The sequence below is a fragment of the Epinephelus lanceolatus genome, chromosome 20 (genome assembly GCF_041903045.1).
Source record: "Epinephelus lanceolatus isolate andai-2023 chromosome 20, ASM4190304v1, whole genome shotgun sequence".
Classification (NCBI taxonomy): domain Eukaryota; kingdom Metazoa; phylum Chordata; class Actinopteri; order Perciformes; family Serranidae; genus Epinephelus; species Epinephelus lanceolatus.
Genome location: NC_135753.1, coordinates 21,151,231 through 21,178,586, shown reverse-complemented (window position 1 = coordinate 21,178,586; position 27,356 = coordinate 21,151,231). Strand labels below are relative to the sequence as shown.

General features: G+C 44.0%; 1 protein-coding gene across 1 annotated transcript in view; it reads left to right on the top strand.

The window, feature by feature from the left end:
• The first annotated feature begins 6,316 nt into the window (after positions 1–6,316).
• boc (BOC cell adhesion associated, oncogene regulated) overlaps positions 6,317–27,356 on the top strand; it is a 30,541-nt gene continuing 9,501 nt past the window's right edge. Inside the window, exons 1-4 of the mRNA XM_033638999.2 lie at positions 6,317–6,532; positions 21,672–21,800; positions 23,293–23,565; positions 26,821–26,967. Of these exons, the coding sequence (XP_033494890.1) occupies positions 21,689–21,800; positions 23,293–23,565; positions 26,821–26,967 (532 nt within the window). The 5' untranslated portion in view covers positions 6,317–6,532; positions 21,672–21,688. The remainder of the gene's footprint in view (positions 6,533–21,671; positions 21,801–23,292; positions 23,566–26,820; positions 26,968–27,356) is intronic.

Genomic DNA, 27,356 nt, shown 5'->3' with positions numbered 1-27,356 from the left:
ACAAACATGGCAAGCATTATAAGTAAAACAAAAAACCTTTACTACAATATGATGGATTACTTAATAACCTCATATAGAAAGGGTGTATCTTATTCTTTAGAGAGTAAGTTATTTTCTCTAGAGGTATGCAACTGTTCACGTCTGAGAGCCACAATCCAACAGGTTGTGGGAGATCTGACCCTCACCTCATTGCAATACATTTTTTGGCAGTAGCCAACGGGATTTCTGTAAGCTTGATGGAATAGCTATGTCTGATATTGAAATTTAAGAGGTTGCTCAAAAGGCATACCTCCAGATCCATCGGGAAAGTGACTCCATGGATTGTGGATAACGCAGGTCTCCTGCCAAAAGCCTTGTAGTTTACTACACTGCCCTCAGCTAGACCACATCTACAACTATATCTTGAGTTTAGTGTACCCTCCTCAGTCTAGATATTTCCGGTTCAGAAATTAAGATAAAAGGTAACAGGGCTTCATAAACCTTAGAGATGTTTCTAACCATTCTTTGCCCTGAAGTCACTGAACTGAACATTCTGACACTAAAATTACATTTTTTAGACAATCAGGAGAAAATTAATCTTGTTCGAGAGCAACAGCTCAGCTACACACTCGCTGGATCTGGTAGCTATAGCTGACACAATCTTATACTTGGTTGAAACATTACATTTGTGCTTTGTATATGTTGTACTGATCTGAATCTGCTTTCATCCATCCACACAATGCTTACAACACCTCAAAACAATGTGGGGGAAGAGACAGGACGACTTAAGAGACAGGAAGTGTATACCATTTCATATCATGTCGCAGCTTGTAATGTGTTATCTTTTGTTACAGAGCATCTTTGGCTACACTAACATTCATACTGTCATTTTCCATAACTGCTAATCCTCGTGAGGGTTACGGGGTTGCTGAAACCTATCCCAGCTGACATTGGGTGAGAGGCGGGGTACACCCTGAACAGGTCACCAGACTATCACAGGGCTGACACATAGAGACAGACAACCATTCACACCTACAGACAATTTAGAGTCACCAATTAACCTGTATGTCTTTGGACTGTGGGAGGAAGCCGGAGTACCTGGAGAAAACCCACGCTGACACAGGGAGAACATGCAACAGAGGGGCCCGAACCCCCCACCCTGCATTTGAACCAGGAGCCCTCGTGCTGCTAATGCTAACATTTTCTGTACAGACACCAGTCATATAAATTTTTCATCTCTCTCTTTTTTTCTTTACGGATTGAGAATATTCTACTTCTTCTTATGTGAAACCATTTGAATCTTCTCAAAGAAGGTGCATTGTCACAAAACTGAAAACACGTCTGCATTTCTTGGCTCATGAAAAGGTCATATTTTGGGGATACATGGTTTTCAGTGACAGTGACAATTTAAGAATCTCAACAGCAATGTCTCTATAAAGAAGCAATTTCCTGATAATATCCTGGATCATCTACAGACCTCACTGTGGACAGTTTTTACTATGACATTCAGCAGAATATATTTTACAGTTCAAGAAAGTCATATTCTTTTACGGTTTGAGCATCTTTGGGTAAAAAAACACACCTTGGGTAGCTCAATGCTCTTTTGTGAACATCTGGTATCTGTGTGTCTATTTAAATACTGTACAGTAAAGTCCATCTTTTTCATAGCTAGTTCAGTTTTTCTATTTGAAGTCAAAGAATAGGTCAGTTTGGATTGCAGGACTGGTGCTGTTGAGTAAAGGATTCGTGAACTTCCTCCTCCACTGGATTTTAGATAAATCATGTGCATGAAGCTGCAGTGCAGAGGTCATAAAACACCATCATTCAGTTCTCCATGAAGACATTTTCCCATGAGCTCCTTCACTGAGTTTTTTAAATTTAGGAGCACAGGAGAGACAGCTCTGACATGTGCTCTGCAGTTTTTCAACTCGCATGGGTTTATTTTTAAGTTTATATGCTCAGAAAACATCAGGAAGTAAAACTCCTGCCACTGAGCTGTTGCCTCTCCTTCCCATCATGCTTCGTTTAATCCTTTCTTCGGATACTGTAATAGTATTATGTGTCATGAATAGGAAGGCCTTCCCTGTGCTGGTATAGAAACACCTGTTGTTTGAATGTCTGGGTTATTGTAATGATTTGAACCATGACTGAGGGTGTTTATGCAGCGACCAGCAGCACGTTGCTCCAGTCAGTGGAGATGAACCCTGAAACTCCCACAGAGCGTTAGGCTGTTGTTGTTTTCACAGAAATATTCAGTTTGTCACTTTAAAGAATTGGTTTGGATTGTTGCCAAGGTTATCTTAATCTATTAAAGCCTTTACTGGTGGTGAGGTGACGACCCTGTAGTGTAGGGGACAAAATTCACAGTCCTCATTTTATGTAAAACGCACTATGAAATAGCAACAATCTTGCAGGTTTATGTCACACTGTGTGAGATAAGTCTGATAAAATCTTGGTCACAAATCTGTGTCTGACTGTACAGTATCTGTTTGTGTTGAAGGAGAATTTAGTGAGGGCCAGGTGCAACTATGATGCAAACAAATTGCAAGTATAGACACATCATCAACCCGCATCATCCATCTGCACCACCGTCATGTTCTGTAATGCAGGAAAACAAGAAACATCTCTGGCCAAGAACCAAGAGAGTTCAAGGAATAGTACTGGTACTGTTGTTTTTTTTTTACTTAAAGGAATACTTGTATGTCAGGTACTCAACTCATGTTACAGAGAAGAACTTTGTTTTTCTCAATGTCCTCCGCAATGAATGAGTAATCCAAAAATGGAGAAAACTCTTGATGAACTGAGGTGAAAGACGTGCAGGTTTAACGACAGCAAAAATATATAAAAACATACATTAAAGGGATAGTTCTGTTTGTTTGTTTTAAAATTCTGAGGTAGTAGCAGGTCAGACAACAGAATCCTACAGCAGAAAATTTGAGCAACAGGGTGAAGCTTATCATTTGCGTCCATAGCACTTAGATGACTAAATGAGAAATGGATGTGCACTGGCAATACTAGGTCTGAGTGTTTTGTATATAATGTACTTGTAGATTGTATTACGTATAAAATGTGTATTTTATTTTATATTTCCGGCATGCACATGATATGTGTGTGTGTTTAATAGTGCACATACAGTGTATCTTAGTGTTTTTAATGGAACATGTATGACTACACGAATTTTCCCTTTGTAGGATAATAAAGTTTACCTAAACTGACCTAAAGCTTTTATATAGATAAGAGCTTTCACGTTCAGCTGAAGCTCATGTGAGACTTCAGCAGCCTGATATATTAACATTAAGTGGTGGGAAACATGTTTCAAGACAGACTTTTACATAAAAAAAAAAAGACTGAAACTTTGGTGGATACTAAATTGCATCTGCAGTGAGACAAAAGCCCTTTTTACACAGAGATTCCGCTACAAAGTCCCTTCTTTGTGCTGCATTTGCATTTTTACACAAAACCAAACAATGGCAGCATCATGCTGCTCAAGTGTATGATTTCAGACAGCATGCCGGCATCAATCAAAAGAGGCGTGACGGGCATGACATGTAACACAATAGCATCAGCCTCCAGTGGGACATAAAACATGTTGGCAGTGCTTTATAAACAATAACAATGGCATAACTTGGCAATAACAATCATTAACAGTCTCTGCTATATGGCGGCTGATCTCGTTCTCTATTCTAAGAGTAAGGACATTTATGGCTGCTGCTCTTCTTGTTTGAGTTAGCCGCTAACTGTTAGCAGCTACTTTTTAAATCCCTCGGTGGGTCACATGCATGACACACTGTCAAAACATCACATCTGTCCTGCCGGCTGTCCTGTTTATACAGACACCATTTAGGTGCTGTTTCACTCTGTCCCCCTATTTCGCGATCATACTTCATATGCAGCACAGCAAGGCCGCATAACGGTGCGATATTCTTGAACAGGCAGTGTAAAGGGAGCTAATGCAACAAGATTGACGATGTCCAGTCTGAGTAACAGATCCACGACTTTGACGGCTTATTGGGTGGCAAAATACTGCACATATCATACTATGAGACAGGATTTCATGTCACGGTCATGACCATCTTATCCTCTATTAGGACGATAGGTAGGTAAAACACTTGCATGTATTTAATCGGCCAGCACCGCAATGCATGATGTTGCATTGCCAGTTTGAACTTGCTTTCTTAATCAACTCTGCATTTTTCACTGGTTCATTTTGTGTCAGTACCTCCACTGTGTTAGTGCAGTGGCCCCAAGGAAATGAATGAAGGAGCTGCATTTTGAAGTCGCACTATGAGGGAATCACTTCCCGGCCAATATGTACAGGGGGGATGATTACGGTGATCAATAACCATTTCAATGTATGTATAAAAACCCCTGGCTATCCTTTGATATTTCCTCTTGGCAGCTTTAGATCAGCAGCACACCCTAAATGATCAATAGTTAAACAGTATACGAGCGTAAAAGAGCAAGACTCCTCTTCTGTCTTGCTTTAATGAACGTGAGAGTGAAAGTGTGCTGATTTAGTACTCGTATACACCACAAAGCACAAGTGTGTGTGTGATTCAATCTGGTTTTGTCACACTGAGGAAGTGACACAGCTGCTAAGGTCAGCAGGATACAGAGAGGGAAGGAGAGAGAGGGTCGTTGTCATGGCGCCCAGCTAAACAATGGAGTGAGGAGGTCGGCAAGGAGGCAGCGTCGCATGGTTGAGACCCTTGAGGAAAAATCACCTCCTACTCCACACACACTCTCATTGATGAACAATACACCGTTCAATAATGAGACACACTGAACGAGTTCACACCTGACAGCCAACACCCAAAACTCACCCTGTGCTCTCACTCCATCTAACTTCTTCTTTGTTGGTAAAACGCACAAAACACACCACAGCAACACACAGCGCCGACGCCCCCCGTCTCTCCTTCTCGCTCTCCATTACTTTCATAACAACATTTATAATCATCTACATGACAATCTGTGTGGGGCTCTATAGTGAGGCTCGGGGGTGACAAGGGTTAGCGCTGAAGGGAAGCGGTGCATGCTGGGATTGCGGCCTGCTGAGAGAGTGGCATTCTGGGAGGCAGTGTCCTGCGGGCAGGGCCTCTGGGGGATGCAGTATGGTTAATAGGCCTTTCATGGCCGGCCCACAAAGCCTTTTGTCCCGAGCTAATTCATCCAGCCCTGCATGGAGAGATGGAGAGGGGGGGAGGGGCACCATGGAGGGGTTTTTTGGGGTTGGGAGTCCCCATTTTTTTCTCCCCACTCTGTCTCTCTTCTCTGCAGTGCAGTGCAGGGTGGCGCTAGTGTGAGGGAGCCACATACAAACAGAGCCCTGCTCGGTAGCAACAACACCAAAACATTGGCAGAGCTTGCTGGCAAACTGCAGCACAACACTGGAAAACACCCACGATTAATGACTGCTTGAAAACATCTTGAAGCTGGAACATCCTGCTGGGTATTAAGTCAAAGGGATGTGTGTACTCTAATGTGGAGTGGGGTTTTATTTAATTGAAAATGCTGAAAAAGTGTCCACACACAAACATACCTTTTCACCTGAACAAGAACAACAGGTGTCATAAAATGCCACAGCTGGTCGGTGAATGGAGCCCCGCTGGGTTGCAATAACCCCTCAGGTACATCATGGTGGGAGTTCTTGCGTTCACAGAGGCGAGACGCGGCCGGCTTCCCACCATCAGACCCCCCTATCAAACCCTGTGATCTGGGAATAGTCAGTTATTAATGAACTGGACAGGAACGGCTCCCCTCGTTTCAAAGTGTGCTGATTGAAGTGGAGAAGAGAATTCCAGAGTGAGCGCAGGGGGGTCAAGCTGTGATCACTGTGCTATGAGTGTGTGTGTGTGTGTGTGTGTGTGTGTGTGTGTTGCACAGTCCTGACTGGGCCCGTCCAGTTCACAACAACACAACACAGCACAGCACTGCACAGCTGCACTGGAGGGCCTGCAGGCCTCAATGGACGGGGGTCAATACAAACTCTGTGGGGACCAACGCATACCAAATCAGGGGGAACAGAGCAGGAGGAGGGGGAGGGGGCGCACTTTTCTCCTCCAGGACACCGTAGTTTTTAAGAAGTTAAGTTTCTATGTGTTTTTAATTATCAAACACACACATATATACTTTAAAAGTATTGCTCCTGGTTCCAGTTGTACGCACAACCTCTGGAAAGTCCTCATGTGCAGTGAGTAGGGATCTGTAGTGTGGAGAAACGGCGGCGCAGTACCCAGCTCTGGGATTTTGGGAGCCAGTCCCTATTGTTCAGATCCCTCCTCCTGCTTGGGAAGTGGGAGGACCCGAAAAGGCGTCGCAAAAGGGAGAATTGTTTGAGAGCTCAGTCATCCAAAAACGGCCTTTCAATGTGAGAACTTGGGGAGCCGAAGAAAATGTCGGTGGCATCGCAGTAAATTACTAAAGCAGCGAGGCTTTAGAGGGAAAAGAGAAGTAAAAACTGCTGTTTCTTGGGACTAAAACTCACCGCAGAAGAGAGCAGAGGAGGAGATCGCTCGCTTAAAACGAGGTGTGAGCACCAAATACAGCAGTTTTGGTAAGTTTTACCTCTTCATGCGGTTCATGTTTTTGCGCTGTTACGCTTTGTATCAACATGTTTTACAAAGTTGTACACAAAAGTAGCAGCTTTGGTGCGTGTTTGCAGCCTAACGGAAGTATTTACCGACTTATTTGCTACTTTATTTACACACAAAGTTGTGATTTAGATTACTACTTCATGCTGGTAACTGCTTTGATAGCCGCATTTGTTTTGTTATTTCAGCTTATCGATGCGCGTAAACTTCCCTACAAACTTTACGCAACACAGATCCTCTTAATTCGGATGGAAACGCGTGTTTCTGCTTTTGGTTTTAAAGTTACATTAAATAAGAAACGTTAACTTTGCGTCCGGACTTAGCCTGTTGTTGATTGGTTGAGCGCTGCGTCCATATTTTCCCAAGTTTTCCTTAATTTTCTGCCTCTATCCGCAAACTATTGCAGCACTATGCATGTCTGTGGAGAGGACTCAGCTTTGTGTGACACGTTGCAGAAACTCAAAGCACTGTTTTTGGACATAGTGTGTTTTTTTTTAGGGAAAATGCGTCTGCGTTTTGCAGGCCGCAGCCTATAGTCGCTCCCATAGGGTAACAGAAAACAGACATGGTGAGCCGTGCCAGATTTACCCCCATATTATCATCGGGGAGTGCAGCTATGCAGAGGCAGGCTGGGAAACAGTGAGGGAGAGCTACTAAAATGATGCATCATGTTTGTTAGTGATGCGCACGATAATAAAAATGTGTTACCCAGAAAATAAGGAGGGTTTTTTTTGGAAAATGCATGCTGTTATTGCACAAGATGCTGCTCAGATTTTATTGTTTGCATAGAGAAAATCATAAGGGAGTGCATGTCCATAGTGGCTCTCCCCCTTCACCCCCCAAATCAAAGTCCGGTGTCAGAATAACCTAATTAAAGCCTCCAATAAAGTGACAGCTGCTCAGTGCAGCCAGGAATGCAGCATCCTGCCTCCCTGTCAGGAGAGTCTCTCCTGATACCATCGTCTCATTCAGGTTTGATTTAATGAGAAAATGTTTGTCTTAATCCCCGAGCTGCTAATGAGTGTTTGGCCCGGGGTGTCACTCACCGTGCGGGGCCGTGCAGAGAGGCAGAGGAGGAGGAGGAAGGGGGGGGTATGCGGACATGGAGGAGGCCTGTAGGAACAGCCGCAGGGGCTCAAGTTTCCAACCCCAGGTGTCGTTTTGTTATTTGGATTACATTTAGCCTCCGCTGCCTCGCATGGAGGAACCTCGGCGATTCAGTGACAGGACATGGCATCAGACAAGAGGGCCCGATTGTTCCCGCTGAATCAATGTCACTTGGATTAAAAGTCGAAACGAATGGCCTGGCCTCCTCCAATTAGGCGCACAGCTTATAAGGGAATTAATTGGTCTCAGTAAAAAGGAGCCTCTTGTTGTTTGGTCGCAGGGTTGGTTGTTGTTGTTGATCATCTCTGGCAGTCGGGTGGATCAAAGTTGGACTAATTGATTCCACTCTGATTATCTGCTTGTTTCTCACACGGTTTGGCCCTTTTGATTACTTATGTGGAAACTGGAAAAACACAATTAGAGGAATTCATAATCAATCTTGCAGGACGTGATGCAAAAAATCACAGAATATTTCAGTACTGTGCAGCTTCTGTTAGTTATAACTATGACATATAAACTCTGCAGAGGATAAAACAATAAGGACTGTAGTAAAGTAGACCCAATTCATTACTGAATGACACACTTCCCTATAGCAGGTTTATAATGATGTTATTCAGGATATGATGCTGAATGAACAGCTCTCAGGGTGCAGTCCATGGCCAAAGTGGAAGTACAATAGTTTCCTTTATACAGAAATACAGCAGCAGAAAGTGAATCATCAACCACTTTGATCACTTGTTAATGTTTTTTGGGCATAAATGTCAAACACCCAGCTCCGCAGATGTGAGGATTTGCTTCTTTTCTTCATCTGTTTTGATCATAACTTTAGTATCTTTGGATTTTGGACTGATGTTGGGATGAAAAAAAGCTCTGAGACACTACTGAAACTGCAGCCCTAGATTCACTAAAGTAGACTCAATCCATTACTGAATACCACAGGCACACTTCAAGTCCCTATAGGAGTATTATAATATGTTGTTTTCTATACAGGACACTGTGGCGAATGATTTCAGGCCGCACTCCCAGGCCAAAACAACAGCTACAGCCTGGAAGCTGTCCTTAAAAGTGTATAATACCCTGCACGCTATACTTTTTGGCCTAAAAATGTGCATAGCTTTAGGCGAATGAGACCTCTATGTCAGGACAGGAAACTAACTTTATTGTCTTTTGGTTCCAGAGCCTGATATGTGTCAGATTTTAGGAGCCTTCTTTTTTTTCGTCTCACTGTTACAGCGAGGCTGGAACTTGAAATTATATGTGATTGATCTTGGTTACCTGCCAAGCAGAAATATAGCGGAGACAAAAGCTGCCAGTTTTCCACTATTTGTCCAGAAGCTTGTGGATAGTTTTTCATCCCAGTGTCTATAGGAGCTGAGATTTCATATGTGTTGCAGCTTGTAAAAGAAAAGTTACTGTGTGGATTTAGGTACGCAGCCAATAGCAATAGGGTTTCTTACTCATATCTCAGTTTCGAAATTTACTCTGCCATATTGAACCGTGATGTGAGATACGAGTGGCAGGATAGGATTTAACTTGTTTGGCTGTCGCCTGGTGTGTTTTTACATCTGGATGTAAATCAAAGTCTTTAGATGAAGATGGATGTCGAGATGCATTTCGAGATTACAAACAGCCAGCGGTTCCATCAGTTGCTGCTCTGATCTCAGTGTCTGTGAGCCAAAGTTCCAGAGGTTTGACTGCGGTGCTGGATAGCAGCATTGTTATTGTAGAGGGTGTAACATTGGCGTTAATTGACAAAGGAGGAAGAAAAAATCCTTCCTGAGGGCAGGCTTTCATCTCTATGACAGCGGGTACACTCATGCAGTCATAACAGCCTGCAGGCACAATCTGTGGGCCTTTGCTGCACAGATGTGTGTGTGTGAGTGATAGTTCCTGTCCAATCAGGATTATCTCTTTGCACTGGAATGTATTGCTTGTCACTGTGGTCCTCAACTGGCCTCACCTGCATGGTCGTTTTGAGATCACTGCATTAGAAGAAGGAAGAGAGTGTGTGTGAGGGAGAAAGGGGTAGTTTAGTTTTTCTTAAATGTTCATAAGGAACACACTCATCACCAAATAAGGCTGCATCATTTCCCAGAGCCGGACGTTATTGGCCTGCTGACATACGGTGCATTAGTCCCCCAGCGCTGACAGATTGGAGGCACAGGCTCAAGCCCCATGCCCCCGGGAGGGTCTCTGTGTCCGGACATTGGATAACCAGAGAGGGACACCTGGACCGACAGGTGGCCGGGGTCCAGGCTCCTCCCCTGGGGTTGCATACCTCTGTCCTCTCCTCCCTGTCAGCCAGGACCACAGACCGAGAGCAGGAGGAATGTGAGGGGGAATAGTGAGGGAGAAATCTGACAGAGAGTTGGAGAGGCTAATTAAACAGGCCGTGATCAAACAGAGGGAGAATATTGAGGCAGGGATGAAGATGAATTGGACGTAAGGAAAGAAGAGACATCTGTCACAAGAGAATTAGCTTTTTTAGAGATGGAAAACACCTTCTTTTAAAGTTCCAACTAATATTCAGAAGCCATGTTGATGCCCGTCCAGTTTATATCTGTATCATAAATATAATCTCACTCTCATTTGTTGTCTTAACCACCTAATAGGGATTATCCAAAGCCTTTAAACCAGCTGAGTTGATTTGTTCCACTACTTAAAGTAAAAGTTAAGAAGCTCTTGATTGGATAATGAAGTTACCCAAGCCGTACTCTCACTCTCTCCCTCTTACACACAAACACAAACACACATTGTGAGTCTGGAGTGAGTGCTGTTAGATCATTGATCAACTCCAGACTCGGGTAAGAAAGCAGTGTGTGTGTGTGTAGACAAATAGCCCTGTGTGTGCAAAGCAGATATTTGGACAAAGATTAGGGGGTGTTATTACGAGCCAAAAGCAACCCAGACGCTCTAATAGATCATTCACACACAGGCACAAGATTGCTCTCCGACTGGGGCTGTTCAATTTAAGCTCTGGCCAGTCATTCTTTTTCTCTTTGTGTCTCAGCACAGACATTTTTAAAAGTTGGCGTCACTTTGGTTAGCTTTATTAGACCAGTTATTTCTCGTACTCCTTTTATACACTGTAATGATAACTGCGTAATATATTCCTGTCGTGATGCATGTGCGAACGAAACAATAAAAGTGCCAGAAACGTCAAGGAATCTGGGTCGTGTTCCAGGGCTTTAACCAATAATCAGATTTAAAGTGTTGCCCCAGAGAGAAAAAACTCATCATTGAAGAATGTCAAACTGGCAGGAGAAGACATGATTCAACAGAATAAATCACTGGGCACCAGATTAGTTAGTTATTGGGCCCCTGAGGTTATCACAACTGGAATTTTCCATCGAAAGCGCTCCTCTGTGCTCTGCTTAAATGTGTGTGAGGTTTTATTTTATATTTCGCAGCCCCCCCCCTTCCTCCTCCTTTAGGATAACGCACATCCGTGGCTCTGAGTGACAGGACAAGTGGTAGCTCTGCTGTACCACGCAAATCCAGCTCCTGACACTGAGAGCTCTCTTTGAAACAAGCCTCCTCCAGCTGTTTCTCCTCTTAAGAAACTCTTTCAGAGCAGCAGCTTTCACTTTATAACCGTGGAGTAAGCAGTCAAAGCCGGTTGCACCATCTCCTGCACAGTTGACGCCCCACAACGCCTCGCTTTCTGTTTAATTTCCTGCCTCCTCTCCGTTTTCTAATTCCTCCCCGTAGCTGTTTTTCCTATAACGTTCTCCTTCGGTTGTTTCATATAACTTTACGGCCTTTCTCCATTCCCTCATCTCTCTTTCCGTCTGCCTTATCTCAATTTCCTAATGCCTCCTCATATCTGTTTTTCATATAATATTTCACTCTCTCTGCTTTTCCCTTCCTTCCTTCCTTCGTCTCCCACTGAGAGTTGTAGGGCCAGTCTATCTCTTTTTTTTCCCCCTCCTGGTTCCTGCTGAATAATGGGGAGAAATTGCTCTTGATTTATAATTGGTTCCATTCACTCTGATGCATGAGCTGCCAAAGGAGTTTGGGGCCCCTTTCACCCCCTCTCATCCCTCCTCCCTCCCTCGCTCCTTCCCTCCCTACGATGCAGGAACACACAGGGAGCAGGCTGCAGATATGTACAGCTATGAAAGCCTATATTAGCGTGCACGAATGCCGTGGTGTGTACGTAGTTTATCTCGCGGGCCGGGGTGAAGTGGTAGTCTGTTTTTGTGCGTGTTGACATTTGGTGTTGGAAAAACTTCCTGAGGTCTGCATATTTATGTGCCTCTGTGAGTATACTTTTACCATGTAATAGGAGTTTGTGTGATTGCTTGCTTATGTGTCATCAATTGTGTGTGTGTGTGTGTGCAGGGAAAGAATGGCTGTGGGTAAATGAAATATGTAACTGCATGCGTGTGTGTGTTTGTGTGATGAGCACTGTGAAATCGTGGGTATTAGTTAGTTTTCCCAGCCCTGTATGGGAATGATTAAGTGTGTGTGTGATCTGTGTCCTTAGACTCTTGATGCTCGCCCAAAGCTTTTCTCAAAAATGTGTGTGTGTGTGCCACCAAATAAGACTCACACACATACTGTACTATATAATGATTGGGTTTTTTCCATAGTGATGTTTTTAATTTCTTGGTTTGTCCAAAACTTGAAAGTCATCCAGTCTTTTTTGAGAAGCAGTTATAAAAATGTTATTTATTTATGATATTTTTTGCATGTATGATGATAACATGTTTAGTGTGTCTTTCATTGAGGTTTAAAGTCAGCGTGGTCAAAGTTTTTAGTTCAGCCTCTTAGACTTGTTTTATTCTAGTGTTTTAGACTGCAGCTAGTCAGCCATCTTTAGTTTTCATCATTCCTTCAATCTGTCTATCCTCCCCTCTTTACTTCTGTTTCTTTATTTTCTGCTTTCCCTAACATTCTTTCTTTCCTCCAGCCACTCATCCATTTTATCTTTACTTCATTTTATCGGTCCATTCATCCAGTTGTCTCTCCTTCCTTCCATCATCCAGTCATCTATCATTGCTTCTTTCCTTCCATCTATCATCTATCCATCTTTTCAATCTTTCTTGCCATCTTTCTTCCCTTCTTTCCATCTATCCATTCCATTCTTCTCTTCATCCATTTATCCTTCCTTTCTTCCTTCTGTCATCCCTTTATCTATCGTTACATCATTGCTACTTTCCTTCCATCATCTATCCGTCCTTCTTTCTTCTTTTTCCCCTTCATCCTATCATCCATTTTCCCCTTTTCCTCTCGTCTGTCCATCTCAGTGTCTTTCCTGCCTTTCATTCCTTCCATCCATTCATTCATCTTTTCCTCCTTCCATCTATCCACTCATCCCTCTTTTGCCACATCCACTTATCCATCTACCTTAACTTCCTTCACTCCTTCCATCTATCATCCATCCATCGCTCCTTTATCCTTCTTTCCTCTCATCTATACATCTTGCAGTCTTTCCTGCCTCCTTTCTATCCATTCATCTACCTCTATTTCCTTCCATCAAGCCATTCATTCATCTTTCCCTCCTGTTCATCCAGCCCCTTCTTCTTTTCTTCCATTCATTCATCCATCTTTCTTTCCTTCCTTCTATCATCCATTCCTCTATCATTGCTACATCACTTCTTTCCTTCCATCTGATCACCCTTTTTTCCTCTCCTTAGTCCATCGAGGTGTCTTTCCTGCCATCTTTCTTTCCATTCATCTATCTTTATTTCCTTCCATTGAACCATTCGTTCACCTTTCCCTCCTTCTGTTCATCCAGCCCTCCTTCTTTTCTTCCATCTATTCTTCCATCTATCTTTTCTGCCTTCTTTCCCTCCAACCATCCATCCATCTTCCTTTCCTTCCTTCTATCATCCATTCATCTGTCATTGCTTCTTTCCTTCCGTCTGATCATCCGTTCCTCTCCCAGTCCATCCTAGTGTCTTTCTGGCCTTCTTTCTATCCATCTATGTTTCTTTTTTCCCATCCATCCATTCATTCATCTCCTTCCTTCCCTCCCTCTATCATCTATTTGTTTTTCTTTCCTTCTTTCCTTCTATCTGATCATCCATTCTTCCTTTATCCTTATTTCCTACTTTCTACTTGTCTGTCCATCTCAGTGTCATTCCTGCTTTCTTTCTATCCATCTATCTTTCTTTCCTCCCATCCATTCATTCATCTGTCCCTTCTGCTATCCATCCACCTCTCCTACTTTTTTCCATCCATCTACCCGTTCTGCTTTCTTTCTCCTCCAACTGTCACTTTCTTTCCTTCCTTCCCTCCAGCCTTCTATCATCTGTCCATCCTTTTTTCCTTCTTTCCCTTCTTGGTGTCTTTCCAGCCTTCTGTCTATCCATCCATCTCTCTTTCTTTCTTTCATCCATTCCTCCCTCTCTCTGATCTGATTGGCTGATGCACCCTACATCACTGTCTGGTCCGTCTATCTGGCTCACACTCCCGCGGCAGTGCCGATGATCCGATCCTGTTCCCATGGCCCCTGGTGGGCATGCTGGCATCCCACACCAGGCCCAGGAATGTGGGTGGGTGTGTTCACCGTGGCACAGTAATTAGCTCTCTGTGGTTAATTCAGCTTCGTTATCTAAATTATGCAAATGCCTCAGTGCCTAATTGATTAGAACGCCCCCCTCCTCTACACGGCGGGCCTGTCCAGATCCCTCTCGTTAATCCTCGAGATGCTCTGTAGCTCGTTAGTGTCGGTTCGGGGGGCGAAGGAGGGGTTGGACAGGCATATAGCTTGTTAATACTTTGTGAAGCGTGTGTGTGTGTGTGTGTGTGTGTGTGCGTGTGTGAGTGAGTATTATGAAGGAAGAGGGGGTAAATTCTCAGCCTCGTTAGGGATGCTGAGATGCTTTTGATGTGTAATTTTATGGCATGAGAACGAGTGATGTCTCGAGTGGAGGATTTGGACTGGCCCCCTCTCCACCTGTTGGGCAGAGTTTCCATGCCAGGATAAGACTCCAGAAGGTTCTCTTGTGTCTGAGAGATAGATGGGAATAGATTTAAGATCTGCTCTCTGCCAAGTTTTTGCTCGTGTGAAGCGCAGCAGAGATTCTCCATTTAAGTTTGAATTATCAGAGACACTTTGAGGTAGAGGCAGCCACGTCCAACAACATGATCTCTATGAATATCATGTATTTTGGTTATTTTTAACACACTGATACCCAACAGACCATTTCTTCCCTTCTAATCATCTCATAAACCTCAATAACAAGCAAAAAGTTAGTTCATAGATACATACATTGAAAAAATACAATATTACTTGGGGATATGAGTGCAGATCAGAGCTGCAATAATTAATCGATTAGTTGTCAACTGATCCCAGCTTCTTAAATGTAAATATTTTTTGTTTCTTTACTTCTTTGTGACAGTACACCCAAATTATCTTTGGGTTGTGGACAAAACAAATCATTTAAGGATGTTATCCTGGACTTTGTGAAACACTGATCGTCATTTTTAAATGATATTCTGACATTTTATCGACCAAACGACTAATCAATTAATCAAGAAAATAATTTGTAGTTTTAGCCTTAGCAAACCAATCACTGATTACTTATTATTTCCTAAAAATCTTCCCCCTCTGTGTTGTTGTTTTGTTGCTCTGGTACCATGTGATGGTCTGATGGTGTGCCACTGGTTTGTTAAGCAATCTCCGGATCCTCCTCGTCCTCCTCCACCCAGCACCAACCTTGGGCCAAACCGAGAGAGATCAGCAAACACATTGACAGAGTGAGGGGAAAATATGTTGGGACATTCAGCGACGCTCTCACACACGCTCTCTCAAACACACCCTCTCATTGACGAGGCCCTGCTCTCTCCTCCTGCTCGCCCGCCAGTTGACATCCTCTTTATTAATTTGAGTCGCCGTTCTGCTTTCTCAGTCAACCTCTCCACCCCCCGCCCCCCACTGCCTCCATAAACCCCCTTCACCCATCTCACATCAATCCATAGAAGCACTGACCCCCCCCCCCTTTCCTCCCCAAACTCTCTACTCTCAAACCTCTTGGTCATTGAGCCCCCCCCTCCTTCTCTTTGGTCATTGAGCAGGGCCCATCAGCTCTTCCCTGGGCCCTTCAGAGTAGCGTCTCCCCTTTCTCCAGGGGTCCGTGGGGTCTTTGTCCGTGCACCGGCTCACTGCTTTACAATGACTCTCCACTCTATTAAGGTGCGTTCTGCCTGTTAGCGTCGCCAGGGGCAACCGGCCTCCCGCATGGCAGCTATGCAGCATGGCATTGTGGGCCGCGGGCCCGAGCGGAGCAGTTGAACCCCCGGCACTCCTCACACTTGACACCGCATGTGTTTATCTAAAGGGGGGGCTTTGTGGTGTTTGGAGAACCTCGAGGAAGGGGGGTGGGGGGGGGGGGGGTGGGGGGGTGGGGGGGGCACGGGGTGTAAAAAGACATAAAACTGGGGGAGGAGGGAGGGCAAGAGGGGAGTTTGGGGAGGTGATAAATATTCAACAGCTCAGCTCCTCAGAAGGAGTTACTACCCTGCTACCCCTCCACCACCGCCGCCCCTCCTGTGTGTCCTCTCCATGCCAGAAAGCAGATGGAATGTGAGAGCTCAGGGAGGTGGCTCCAGTCTGGTTTTATCCAATTAGCAGGGTTGTCAAAATGAATTTATCCACGGAGGCTGGGGGACAATGGGACTGGCAGTGGCCCGGGAGAACAGGGGCCCCGGTGTCTTTACTTAGCACGCTCACAATGAACTTCTGTCAAGTGACTCTCTCTCACAACGACATATAAGGTACTTGCATACCTACACTCATGATGCATGCCTGCACACCATCGCCACAACCTGGAACTCTCCTTCCCTTCGCCCTCTTTATGATACATACACTTAAAAGTCTTTTCACTTGGGTCCAAGTCAAGTCACAGATATCCAAGACAAGTCCAAGTCAGGTCTGAAGTCCTTGAAGGCAAAGTCATGAGTCTTTAAAACCAAAATACAAGTCAAGTCGCAGTCAGGCCTCTGTGTCTTAACCTTTTAAAATGAAACAGCTATTTCTTGTGTCCATGGTAGGGATGCACCAATCTATTACTTTACTGATACAGATTCTGATATCTCAGCATAAGAGTCTGCCATTACTATACCAATACCTAAAACAAACAAACAACTTAATGACATTTAATGAAATCAGTAAAAACATCTTTACCTTAGGGAAAAGGCAAATGCATGCAACAAGCAAAGGATGTAACTGAGAGTGGAAACACTGACGTCATTGATTAGTGACGACATAGCCCGTATCCATTCCAATCAATAAGGTCTGTTGTAGGACTACAATTAATGATTAATTTCATTGTTGATTAATATGTTGATTATTTTCTCATTAACTGAGTAGTTGTTTGGTTTATAAAATGTCAGAAAACAGTGAAAAATGCAAAATCTGTGTTTCTGAAAGCGCACAATGACGTCATCAAATGATGCATTTTGTTCACAACCCAAAGAATTTAAGTTTACTGTCACAGACGAGTTTAAAAAATGAAAATCAAACACACAAAAAAAACCAGAAAATATTCACATTTAAGAAGAATCCCAAAAAAAATCGCAAAAAATTACTTAAACCAATTGATAAATTGTTGCATCTTTATACCACACTTCATGAAATTCATTGTGTAAGGTATTAAAAGTAAAAGCAAATACATGTGACAAGCAAAGTGTGTAACTGATGGTAGAAACACTAAATTGTGATGACATCATTGACAAAGAAACTCTATGTAATGTACATCAGTGATGTCATGTCCAATATCCAGTCCATTTAATGAGGTCAGTGTCTACACTGATATCCCTAATTAATGTTTTTGTCAGTTCATGTGTCTAATAAATGAATACATAACATCTGTTACCATGTAAGGCCCACCTGTTGCAGGGGCTAGGCGTCATTTGAAGTTTTTCGACACTAGTGCAGTACAATGCTTAGTATTGACAGTGAAATTAGCCTTTTTTTAACACGTTACCTAAAGGAAAATAATCAAGCTTTTCTACAAAACCCTTTTTTCATTCAACAAGAAAAGCAAAACGTCTCAAATGTTACACGTCAGAGAAGTTGTGCAAGAAACTCTGATATGAATTAGTAGGTGTCTGATAAAACACAGCAAGTAAACACAGCTTTGAATTCGACCAGACATTTCATTTCAGCTTGACACATTTTGATTGGTCACCATAGCAGCTTTGAGGTTCATCCCAGGATTTTGCCAAGTCAGAATGTCAGACTGTTTCCCCCTTTTTGGTCTTTAAGGAGTCAGCTCTTCAGATCTCACAGTAGTCAAGTGTCATTTTCTCAACATGATTACACAAATAGCTTCACTCCCCTATAATCATACTTGTGCACTAGAACTGGCAGATTTGAGCAGTTCACACAGTTCTCCTCAGTGCACTGTCACTGAAGTATGTTTTAATACCACAAAGCTGCTCCCACAAAGTGTTGGCCACGCAGCGTTGTTCCTCACTGGTAAGGCTGTAACAAAACAGTTGCAGGAACACTTCAACACACACACACACACACACACACACACACATTCCCTTGGTTCTTAATTTAGGGGAGCTGTCTGTGCGTATGCTCTGGTTTTTATCAGTCTTGCTGATGCGTAGGAGGCTCTTCTCCCTCTCTGTGTCTGTGATTTCTCTGGGAAGGATGGATGGAAAAAGTTGGACATAGATGTCAGGCCAACTTTTCATCTTGAGGCAGGGTATCCGCTAAGCAAACACAGGACCCAGCTGACTAATGAATCAGACGGACAGACAGGCTCAGAGGAGTATGGCTGTTTTTAGGGAGTGATGATATATGAGGGGCCTTCTCATACCGCTCTTATAACAAAGCTCTATCTCTGTCTCTGTCTCTCCTCCTGTCTCACTGTCGCCACTTTCATTTGTGTGTGAAAGACAAATTGGACAGGTAAGAGGTCTCACCAGCCGGTTAACGTGTCCTGCTGTGTGTCCGGTCGGCAGATTGACTGGTGTGGGTTTTACGGTTAGTGACTCTCACAGTCGGGACAGGTGCTTCATACAGATGTGTGTGTGTTTTTCATGGGCAGCTGTCCCGGGTTGTGTCCATACAGCGACCAGCCACTGAAGCCACAGACCTTCAGCTTTGCTTCCTGGTTCCACAGCAGCTCAGTGTTTGTTTACTGAGCGAGGCCACGGCTGATGGGCCGCTCTGAGTGGCCGAGGGAATGAATTAAACTGTACATGTATGTACGACAGCGACTGGGGATTATTTTCAATATCCAAATACTGAAACTGGCTGTCACAGTCTCCCAGTCCATGGTGACATCCCCAAATTGGAAGCTTAATAGAATAGCCTGAAGTAACTTAGGCAGTACAACTCAGACAGACTGCCAGATGCTGCTCTGGGTCAATATGATTCTAGTGATTGTTGTAAATTTGCATCACAACCCTTTATGGATCAAGTTTTGCAACTGTTGCAAATTCACATCACTGCTGATATGAATCATTTTATTCATCACCCAATGTGTAAAGGCCCTAACAGTCCCAAAACAAAGATACTCAGTTTGCATGAAGATGAATGAGAGAAAGCTGCACATTTGAGAAGCAAGAGCCAATGTTGGTCATTTCTGCATTAAAAATGTATTTTATATGTACAGAGAATTATCACCCAACTCTTAAGTGTCTTTAAGCTCTTTGTTTTGGTTTCTGGGCCCGTAACTGTAGTGTTTTAATTCACTCTCACGGCTCTCATCAGTTTTAATAAGTCTAAACACACTAAAGAGGTGGGTTAAAATTTTCCAACCGACCACTGTCAGCCCAACAAGCAGCAACTGCCGATATATTAGCGCAGGTGTGTGTGTTGTGTGTATGCTTCAAAAGCTCTCCTAGATTTTTTAGTCCAATAACTACATAAAATAAACTCACAAAATATCAAGAAAACAGACAAAAACAGAAAATACAATCGCACACCCTCTAATTCAAGTTTCATGTGTTCCTGATCTGAAATCTTAATTGCCTTGTTTCCTCATCGTGAACACACTTCATTAAGACTTATCAGAAACAAAATAAAACAGTCTTAGTCTTTTCACTGTTCCAACAATCGCCAACTCTGGTTGAAATAAACCCTTAATTCACTGAGTTAGATGTGAAAATATTCTGGCTCTACACGCTGTTTTCTCACTGTCTCTTGCTACTAGCCGAGCAGTGGCTCTTATTTGTTGGTCTGAGGCAAACCATTAAATTAGCAAAATAAAATGACAAAAATCGCCCAAACATAAAGACTGGTGATATACTCAGCCATACAACCGATACATTCGTCAAATTACTCAACCCTGGTAACCTACCTGCTTAGGACCAAACAGCAGAAAGTTAGTAATTTGTTTGTAAACATATTGAACAATTTGGCAGCGAATAAGTGAGATGTTTCCCTCATGAGATGGTGGAGACCAAAAACAGAGCTAAAAGAGAGTGAAAATTGGACTTGCACTTATCAGGTGGTCAAAGACACGACTCCAAATGAAAGCTAATGCACCATTTACAGTGGATGTGTGAATAAGCAACTGTTTGCTCACTGGTCAACCATATAAACTTTAAAGGTGCTGTCAGTGTTATAGTGTGAACAGATTGTTTGTGCTGCAAAAAAATAAATTGCTTTTTTGCAGGACAAATAAATTAATGAAAAAACTGCTGATTCACTATGTGAGTAATTGACTAGTCTTTACAGTCCTGCGAGTTGGACTGGAGTTCTGCGGAGCTGTTCATGTCGTGAGAATTAACAATTTAAAAGAGTTTACACACATTCATAATATGCAATTAAAACATCGCAGAGTAATGTGTGGCCTTAGTGTGGCAGTTGGCGTAGCTGACAGCTGTTTTTCCATCAGCCTGCTGCTTTGCTCATTTTCAATAAATGTGCCAGGCAGCTAAACATTTTCACTGCTGCCATTAGATGATGAAGGTGCACTGTAAGAGTTTCCATTCTCTTACTGTCCTGCTTTGGCCCCTTGTGTGTGTGTGTGTGTGTGTGTGTGTGTGTGTGTGTGTGTATAGTCCCTAGTCTCTGAGCTTCATTAATCAAACCCCTTGCCATAATAAGATCAGGACAAATATGTATGAGAACGCTGTGTGCTTCCATTTTTACTACCCCATCTCAGGACAGTTTATGCCCTTGAGTGTGTGCATGTTCGGCGACATGTATGTATATGAGAGAGGGAGAAGGAGAGATTCAGTTTTGCAGGACCACCCTCCTCATCCTGACGGGAAGTTGTTAGTTTAACCTGACAGGAAAGAATTTGGGAAACTTGGCAGTAAGCGACAAGGGAGAGAGAAAAGCTCCCCTCTCTGCTTTAACTGTTAATAGACTGACCGTTACCGTCGCCTTCTCCATTTTCCCCGCAAATATAAACTGCACCCATAATACACCCCATCTTTCCTCCATCTCTTGCACACTCCTCGCTGTTGTGATATATATTTCCCCCCTTCCCCCTCCCCGTCCTCCTGCTCATTAGTTGTTCTTTGTCCCAACTCCTGAATGCAGCCTGTGTGTTTTCCCCTCTCCTCCCCTCTCCTTCCCCCTTCCTCCTCCTGGACCCTCTACCTGTATCGGTTACACCTGAGCGGGAAGGTGGAGGGGTCGGGTTACGGCCCGCAGAATGTGGGCGCCCCTTTGATGAACGCAGGCTGGATGGGTGCGGGTACAGGCGGAGGAGATGGGGTCAGCGGTGAGATGGGGGCTGACAGAAAAGAAAGGCTTTATTTGTGTCTGGAGTTTGGCTGCTGAGGGTACCGCAGAGTGCACCGCCTCGCCTGGGTTGTGTTTCCTTAATGGCTGCCTGTTTGTGTATGTGTGTGTATACAAGTACGATAGAGAGCAGCTTATGTATGAATCAAAATTGACTGTTTAGATGGATGATGTATGTTTCCAAGTTCTGGTAGCTTTGTTTTCTGTACAGTTCTGTCTGTGTGTTTGTGTCAGTCAGAAGAAAGTGGTTTATGCTGTTTGTTTTGAGTGTACCAAGTCTGTAAATGACCCTCTGACCTTCTTCTGTATATGTGTGTGTGTTTCAGGGGGTAGTGTATGGAAGATGTCTGGAAAGCGAGACTGGACTCCGTGGATGAAAAAGAGAAGGGCTCCAGTGTTGTGCGCTCTGGGTGCAGTACTGCTATGCTGCCTGCAGAGCGGCGCCTCTCTCCCCGGTGAGTAGACAAACTGAAATGGTTAAAAAAACTGGATCAATCTGCATAAATAAGATTTAAAAAGTTTCCATTTTGTGCTTTTTGTCACGGTTTCAAAATGTATATTACTGACTTGATGTATGCTCGCTTTATGAATGCCTTTACATTAGTTTTTCCAAACACCTGGTGCAGGATAAGTCTTGCCAGGGACAAAATATTCTGGCTCAGTCAGGGAGAGGGAGGGAGGTGTGTTTTACGTGTCTTGGCAGCAGCAACAGCAGTTTATTTGAAATGAACTGAAGAAGTGGGTAGTTTCAGGCCATACCAGCCACCATGGGTGAACGAAGAAGAAAAGAAGCACTGTATGAAGAGAACTAATGATTAGTAGATAAAGAAAATCAATCAGCCGCTCTTATTTATTTATTTTAGATTATTCTTTGGGATTGCCTTTATTGATAATTTAGCTTAAGACTGACAGGAAAAGTGGGAAAAAATGAGTGATGACAGGTTGCAAAGGGCTGCAGGATGGAGTAGAACCCAAGCTGCTGCAAATGACTGAGCAGATATGGGGCGCACACTCTACCAGGTGATCTAGAGGGCGCCCCGGTCAGGCACTATTTCATTATCTATTATTTAAAAAGTTATTTTCAAGCATAAATGCCAAACATTCGATCATTTTAGGTTCTCAAATGTGAGAATTTGCTGCTTTGTTGAGCATATTTGTAGCTTTTAGACCGGTCAGTAGTGAAGTTAATTGCTAATTGCAGCCAAAGACATTCAAAGACAAAAGATGTCACACTGCTGGCCTCATGTAATCAGTGGGAAAGGTCTTTATGTGCCAGAGGTGGAACCAAATCTTTGTTTTGCAACTCCCAAGTCCTAAACTTAAAGTTTCGAGTCATAAACAAGTCATAATGCACTCTTAGCCAAATGTAATGCCATTTTAACCACAGGGTAATAATATATAAAATGTGGAAAAATCATGAATGGTTACTAAAATTTGTATTTGTTTGTGGAACAAGGTTGTTGAAGTTGTTGCTTCCTCGTCTGTAATTGTGACCCACACGTTTTGCATACTGTGATTTGGGTTTTTTCGACCATGTGTAGTTTTTATACACAAACAAAATTAGCTTTTGTGTCAGTTTTTCCAGCTGCAGCTCAGTAACTTAATGTTAGTTCTTCATAGTTCTCTCCTGCAGCTTGGACACTGTTGGATCGGTTCCAAGAAAGTGCATTAGCGGGGAATTAAGTGTCATCTTGTAAGGAGTAAACGGCACCAATGTGAAGTTGATTGAGGAAATGGATGGAAATGAATTGATTCGTGATACACTTTTGAAATGACATACGTTTTAGTCTTTGGGCTCAAGTATCAAGTATTTTCAAGTCACAAGTCTGAAGTTAAAGTCAAGTTGCAGGTCTCGAGTCCACACCTCTGTAATGTGCTGACTTGTATGAAATAAAATATGTTTCCCAAGATGCTTAATTTGTTTCTGACTGCTTTCTTTTCCCTCAGACAATGTGCTGCTGTTCACTGAAGAGCCCATGTCCGTGGTGCAGAAGCTAGGAGGCAGTGTGAATCTTCGCTGCAGCGCCCAACCCGCCTCCGCCAACATCAGCTGGCGCCTCAACGGCCAGGAGCTGATGGACGGATATTTGGGCGTTGTGCTGGGACCCAACAGCCTGTTCATCCCCACACTGTCCAACCTGACTGTGGGCAGATACCAGTGTGTGGCCAGCACCAGCGCAGGAGCCCTGGCTAGTGTACCCGCTAACGTCACCGCTGCCAGTGAGTAGCCACCCACACAAATCTGAGACAAATAAACAGCCCCTTTTTGGTTTGTCAGAGTATCCAAAGAACGCCTTTGACTTAATTTTCCTTGAGTAAAACAAAAACAGTGAAGGGGCGGTATTTGTTTGCTTTAAATCATCACCAATACAACTCTGTAAACCTTGTACTTTTCCACCCGTGAGTGCAACCCTCGACCAACTGCAGCTCTGATCAGGATGAGAAACTGCTGCACGTTATTGATTCCTGACATTCAGATAGTCACCCTGTCTGGTTTAATACAACAGCTGCTTTTATGGAGTGCCATATTGATCTAATGGAGTTCAAGTGAATTATTCTCACTGCTAACGTTTTTAGTGTGCTGCTCCGAGTGTGTGATGTTATATTTGATATGCATCATGGGACTGAGAGGGGGGCCTGAAGCTGTGTAATCTGAGCCAGAGGAATGGAGGGGACCTAGGGGCCGGGGCCCGGTCAGAGCAAGGAAGAGGGGACCAGGACTCCAGCCTGGGGGCCCCCTGCTTCCATCGGCCCCTCTGCTTCCCACAACACCACATTCCTCTCCACAAGGCCCGACAGCAGGGCTTGCCAAAAATTATGGCCCCGTAATTGGGTAGAGGGCTCGGGGGGGAGATAAGGGTGTTTGTGTGTGTGTGTGTGTGTGTGTGTGTGAGGGGGTGGACAGAGGATATGCCTCACTACAACACACCATTAGGTAAAAAAAAGTGCTGTTAGCTGTATTGTTTTACATGTAGTGATGTGATGTATGAGGCTGCCAGAGCTGGAGAAACTAAAGGTGTTTTAGGCCAGTCGAGACAAGATCCTCACACAAGATGAGACGTGATGTCACATTCTCTGTCTCCTCGAAGGCCTCCGTAACCTTACACACACTTACACACACGCATTTCTCTTCTTCTGCACATTTTTCACTCTTCACCCTGTCACTTTCTCTCCTCTTGCCTCCTTTCATTTCTCTCACTTTCCCCTCCTCTTTTGTCATCTTCACCTCTCATGTTTTGCTGTTTTTCCTCTTTTCTTCAGAGCAGGCGCGCAGGCCGTAAAAGTTATTGATAGTTCCAATAGTGGATGAATCGTGTTGAGATAACCACATGTGGAGGCAGACTGTTCGCCCCACCTCCCCCCCCAAAAAACGTCTCTAATTTAATAATGGTCTCCTCTCGGCCACCCCCAAACCGCCTAAGGAATTGCTCCACGGGGAGTGTGTACGTGCCTGCTTTTCCATGTGAGCCCTCTTAGCTGTACGCACATGTTTTTTGTGATCAGGATAGGTTGATTCCAGACCCTCCTCGCTATCCGTCTCTGAAGACTCTGCGCTTTTTTGGCATAAGTTAAAAGCTCTTCGCTTGAATTCTTGTGCAGACAATCGCCCTCCCCCTTTTTTTTTTGCTGCAGAAAACAGAGACATGTATCTGCGCAACGTGAACGCACAACACGTTGCACAAACATGTTATAATTCAGACACACACACACACAGGCCTCCTACTGCTCCACATAAAGATGATGAATGCACTGTCTCTCTAGAAATATTTAAGTCTGCCTTGCCAAGCAGCCCTGGTGCGGGAGGTCTGCTTCACTTTATGAATACCATCAATCCTCCATCGCTGCAGGACGCGCGCACACACACACACACACACACACACACACTCACACACACTCACACAGAAATACATATGCACGCTCACACACCTGAGAGGCACCCATGCGGGGTTCTTCCTGTGAAGAATGCGGGGTGGTAGAGTTGTGGGGGGGTTAAAAGGTACAACTGGAGGAATTTGGGAGAAGCAGGCAGGAGGAGGAAGGTGGGATGGGTAGATATGAGGGGGAGTCAGGAGGAGAAGGGGGGTTGGCTGTAAAAACAGCACCTGATTGATTTAGCAAATGGAGCGCCACACGGTCCCTCTTTAAGGCTTTCTTTCCCTCCAACACACACTCATACACCACTTAGCTTGACATGTCCTGGCTGGGATTCTCATCTTTCAGAATAAGAGCTCCAAGTCAGAGATGGAGTTGTGTTTTAGTGTTTGTCTGTGTGTGTCTGCAGCTAAAGCTCCCCCAGATGCAGACAGAGGGACAGATGCATGGTGGATAAATCATCTGTCCTGCAGTGAAAGTGTTTGTTTAGTGCTTTGAGTAAATCACTGTGATGTCCCTATCAGCAGATACCCTGGCCTTAACTAAACGTTTCTTATTGAATTAGAGCTGTATACAATGTCTCATCAGCTGACTGTGTGTACCAGCAGCTTCTTGCCAGAAAGAGCGGCCGGTCCAAGAAAAACACACCAGTCAAAGCACCTCCGGAAAGAATGGAGAGAGGCCGTGTTTGTTAAGAATAAATCAACAAAGGCTGGTAGACGGTTAATTACGTTCCTGGAGATTTATCTTTCATTTCGCTGCTAGACTACTTCATGACAAATTTCTCCAGTTGTTTTCCCCCTCCTTTGCTGCTCCCTCCAGTCCTATTTTAGTTTTCCTCTACTCCAAATCTACAAAATGGCAGCATCCCCCCGCTAAGATTTTTGTGGGTTTTTCCTTTTTTTCCCCCTGGCCTCTTAAGAGCAAGAGTTTTGCTGTTTCCTCCCAAACTGGATATCTTTCTTTGAAACTCTATAGGATGGACACCTCTCACCTTTGACCCCGTGGCCAGGCCTCTGGGCCACTCAGGCAGAGGGGGTTTTAGGAGGTCAGAGGTCACATGAGTGTCTGTGCTGTGCAGACTGTGTGTCTGCGGGACACAGTCGCAGCACATGGCCCCAGTAATCCCACTCCACCCATTTCCCACAGAATCTGAACCGGCTCCAGTCCCAGTATAATGTTTGACAGGATTAATGACACCTACTCCAATGTTACAGACACCACTCTTAGGCTTTGGACTTACCCAGAGCGACATGAATTGAGCAAAACAGAATAATTAGTCAGAGATATAAAATTCTGGCGACTTAAAGCAGATCATGTTAAGACAACATTACTAAATGGAGGTTTTCTTTCAAAGGGAAGGACATCGGAGACGTTGTGGGAATGTGGTTACAATACAATAGGGACATCCAACGTGGAGAGACACCCAATATGGAAACAGCCCAGTTATTACAGAGTTTATTATTGCTCAGAATATTGTGGTTTTCTGCTTCTGAGGCTGAGGACTGACTGTATACATGTGCAGTTAGATGTGATTTACACTGCGTATTAAGATGATGAAAGACGCCACTGACTTCTCCCCTCGCCTCGTGTGTTTTCCAGAGCTGCGGGACTTTGAGCCGGACGACCAGCAGGAGATCGAGGTTGACGAAGGCAACACGGCTGTTATTGAATGTCACCTCCCTGAGAGCCAGCCCAAGGCTCAGGTCCGCTACAGTGTCAAACAGGAGTGGCTGGAGACGTCCAAAGGTACCGAGCTGCTTGAATTCATTAGGATTTCCTATAATCACCCCCCACTTCCCTCTTAATTCTCATACTATCTTCATAATTTACCGGAATGCTATAATCCTGCTATCTGTCCCATTATAAAACCGGTGATAAGGGTATTATCTCGAGAATGTTGAAACATGGGAATGCGGTTGTTTATTTTTCAAACTAAGTTGCCTGGAAGAGAAGAAAAGCTCCAGTGGTTTGTGGCTGGTATGTTGATGATGCCTGGGAGCTGTAGGTACTGATATCTGCAGCTTATCTGTGAGGAAATGAATACCACATTGAGGGGCATTCACTGAGTGTTCTCAGACTCTGGGGCGCCACCTTGTGGTCTGTGCTGTTAGTGCATCTGTGCACTGGAATGGCAC